This window comes from Antechinus flavipes, chromosome 5 (genome assembly GCF_016432865.1).
Source record: "Antechinus flavipes isolate AdamAnt ecotype Samford, QLD, Australia chromosome 5, AdamAnt_v2, whole genome shotgun sequence".
Lineage (NCBI taxonomy): Eukaryota > Metazoa > Chordata > Mammalia > Dasyuromorphia > Dasyuridae > Antechinus > Antechinus flavipes.
In genome coordinates this window covers 222,972,286-222,975,772 of record NC_067402.1, presented here as the reverse complement: position 1 = coordinate 222,975,772, position 3,487 = coordinate 222,972,286, and the positions used below count along the sequence as shown (strand labels likewise).

Here is a 3,487-nt window from a genome sequence, read left to right as displayed (position 1 = left end):
CTCCCCTTCCTCCTTCTAGGTCCCCCCAACCACGAACCCCCAACTCTCTCTCTCTCTCTCTCTCTCTCTCTCTCTCTCTCTCTCTCTCTCTCTCTCTCTCTCTCTCTTTCTCTCTCGCTCTCTCTTGCTCTCTCTCTCTCCCTCGCTCTCGCCTGTCTTCATGTCGTGGATTGATGAACGCGAATCGCGTGTAAGCGCCGCCACCGCCGGGAGTCTGAGGAATTCGCCTGGGCTGTTAAAGGAAAGAGCGAAGTGAGAGAGAGCGAGAGCTCTACCTACCGACAGTAAGGAGAGACGCCGGCAGCAGCCAGCCAGCTTAGCTCCTCGCCTTGCTCTCCCCTTTAGCCTATGGAGCTGCCCTGAACGAGGGCAGAGGCAGACAGAGACAGGCACCCAGGCGCGTCCCCAATCCTCCCCTAACCCCCAGCTCAGCCTAGCCCAACTTAGGGGAGCCAGTCAGCCTGGGGTTTGCATCTGCGGGGGCGGTGATTCGGGGTATCTGGCAGGGGGTGTCAGGAGCCATAGGAGAGGGGGCCGTGGGGTTTTCATGCTCCCAGCATGAGCTCCTACTTTGTCAACCCCCTGTTCTCCAAATACAAAGGCGGTGAGTCCTTGGAGCCGGCGTATTACGACTGCCGGTTCCCTCAAAGTGTGGGTAGGAGCCATGCCTTAGTATACGGCCCGGGCAGCACGGCGCCCAGCTTTCAGCACGCCTCGCACCACGTCCAAGACTTCTTCCACCACGGGACTTCGAGCATCTCCAACTCCGGCTACCAGCAGAACCCGTGTTCCCTCAGCTGCCACGGAGACGCCTCCAAATTCTATGGCTACGAGGCGCTCCCCAGACAGCCTCTTTATGGGGCTCAGCAAGAGGCGAGCGTCGTGCAATATCCCGACTGTAAATCCTCCGCCAACAGTAACAGTAACGAAGGACAAGGGCACCTAAATCAAAACTCGTCTCCCAGTCTCATGTTTCCATGGATGAGACCCCACGGTGAGAAGTCTTTTCTCTTCCCCTCTCTGTCCCTTTCTCCGTCTATCTCTGTCTCTTCCTGGGTCTCTCCCCCCCCCCACTTTCTTTTTGTTTGCACTCCTTTTTTTTTTCTCCTGGTTTTGGGTCTTCCCCCAAACCCCTTTCGCTTTCCCCACCCCGCCCCATTTGTTTGGGTGGGTATTCGTTCTTTTTCTCTGGGCCTGGGAGTAGAGGAGATTTGCTGGGAGGGTTTGGAGACGATGGAAGGGGGAGGAGTGGGGGAAGTGGTGTCTGGGTGAAAAGGGTTAAAAATCCCCCCCACATACACACACATATACCAATCTATAAAATAAAAGTTGGTTTTAGGGCAGAAGGTAAAAAGACTAAACTCCTCGGAGATTATTAGCATTGAGAAAAGCTCTAGCTCTCTATACCGCTTAGGGCCCAACTCAGGACGGGAGAGACACAGGGAGACCAACAATGTTGTCTGAGGAAGGAGGTAAAGGGAAGTATCCTTCCAATACCGCCCCCCGCCCCCAGCTCAGAAGAGCAAGGGAGATCCCAATGATCAGGATTCGGACTTACAGAGTCCCACTTCTCCCCCTTTCAAAAGGGTCTACAAAAGGACTTCTCTCAACTTGGTTCAACTTAATGCAATTGACAGAAGAAGAAAGGAGAAAGGGATGCCCAAATAAAAATTTCATTTTACAGGGATGTCTTCATCTCATCAAACACACAAGCAAAGAATCTGTCTAGCTCCTCTTTCACAGTATTTGTCCCGTACCACCACCCCCATTGGTGAGAAGTACTGTACTCTCCCTCCGACAAGAAATAGTTGAAGAATGAGCCATAAAGTTATCTCAAGATTTTAGTTCTAAGCAGTTCTAAGCTTTGGTATCTAAGCAGGAATAATGAGTCTCATTATCCCATTTCGAAGCAAAAGGGAAAAAGAGATAGAAAAGTTATTGACAGGGAGAGGCTGTGACTGATCTGCTGGTCTCCAGTTAGCAGTAATTTCGAGCCATAATACATTTTAGTTAGATCAATTATTTTCCTTATTGGAAAAGCATTAGGTAAAAAGAGAAAGGATGTAGGGTGATACACAAATCTTGCCACCCCCCCAACTTCCCTTTAGTCCTCTGGTTTCCTTTCTTTTGGGGATGATTATCTCCCCAGTCCTCCTCTCCAAAAGCTAATATACAACAACAAAGCTTCTGAGGTCACAGAGAGAAAAAGCTTGGAGATAGTAATGGTGGAGAGAAGCTTGCCTGGTTCCCCTTTCTCTTAAAAACCCCAGTTATCAAATACTCGGTGCCTCCTGGCCCTACTCCCCACCTCCGTCTCCGCCTTCCAAGTGAAAACAAACGAGACCAAAACAAAACAAAACAAAACCCCAAACTTTCCTTCTTCCTAGTTGCTTTTTCCCATTTCCTTTTCAAGTAGAGGGAGAGCAGCTGGGAGGATAAGAGGGGGAACCTTTTGAGAGCAATAGGAAAGAGACACCCATCCCCCTCCCTCCCGACTCCTAGAATAACAGGTTTGGGGTTTTGTTCTGTTCAGCTCCTGGGCGGCGCAGCGGACGACAAACTTACAGCCGGTATCAGACCTTGGAACTAGAAAAGGAGTTTCTCTTTAATCCATATTTGACACGAAAGCGACGGATTGAGGTCTCTCACGCCCTGGGACTGACTGAAAGACAAGTGAAGATTTGGTTCCAGAACCGGAGGATGAAGTGGAAAAAGGAGAACAACAAGGATAAACTTCCTGGAGCCCGAGATGAGGAGAAAACAGAAGAAGAAGGGAATGAGGAAGAGGAGAAAGAAGAGGAAGAAAAAGAAGAGAACAAGGACTAAAAGGGGGGAAAGATTTTTTTTTTCTTTTAGCAACTCCCTTGAAGTTTCGTTTTATGGTAGAGGATAAATTGAGAAGTTTACGACTGTCATTCGCTTTTATAGAGAATAGAATGAGACTCACAACTGTAACTACCTGTCAAATACTTGTAACTCTGGTTTTACGATCATTGGACTTCCCCTAGCTTTATTTTTTGGGGGCTGGGGAGGGGAGATGAGGGTGCTGGGATGATTCTGGGTGGAGGCGGGAGGAGGAATCTCAGACACAGAAAAGTTTTGGCTCCTGTCTCAACAAGCTCCCCACCACCCTACACACACACACACACACACACACACACACACACACACACACACACAAGCTCCTCCAGCCTCTCTCCTCTCTCCTAGTATCTCAGATTTGCCCTTCTCCCTCTTTTCTCTCCCTTTGGATATAAACTATAGTCCCACTTCACTGCTTCTTTGGTATTTATTTTTATAGGGGAGTCCTTCCCTCTAGTCTCTGAAAGAGTTGAGGGGAAGGAGAGAAAGGGAATTCCTTACTTTTTCTTCTGTGCTATGATTATATTATTGAATTTTCCCCTCAAATTTATTGTTCCTTTTGGGGGAGAAGGAAGATCCCTATTTAGAGTGACTCTCTTGGCTTTTTCCTGGAACCTTAGGGAGA

The 3,487-nt window shown here is 48.8% G+C and overlaps 1 protein-coding gene across 1 annotated transcript; it reads left to right on the top strand.

The window, feature by feature from the left end:
• Nucleotides 1–518: 518 nt before the first annotated feature.
• Nucleotides 519–3,160, top strand: HOXC8 (homeobox C8). The gene is made up of 2 exons (XM_052001440.1): nt 519–994; nt 2,534–3,160. The coding sequence occupies exons 1-2, from the start codon at nt 559–561 to the stop codon at nt 2,824–2,826; spliced, it is 729 nt and encodes a 242-aa protein (XP_051857400.1). The 5' UTR covers nt 519–558; the 3' UTR covers nt 2,827–3,160.
• The last annotated feature ends 327 nt before the right edge of the window (nt 3,161–3,487 follow it).

What these genes read in the sequence shown, in the direction of transcription:
- HOXC8 (XM_052001440.1), top strand. Translation starts at nt 559, where the DNA reads ATGAGCTCCTACTTTGTCAACCCCCTGTTCTCCAAATACAAAGGCGGT. An exon ending in TCCATGGATGAGACCCCACG is followed by an intron (nt 995 to 2,533) that starts GTGAGAAGTCTT and finishes TGTTCTGTTCAG; the next exon opens with CTCCTGGGCGGCGCAGCGGA.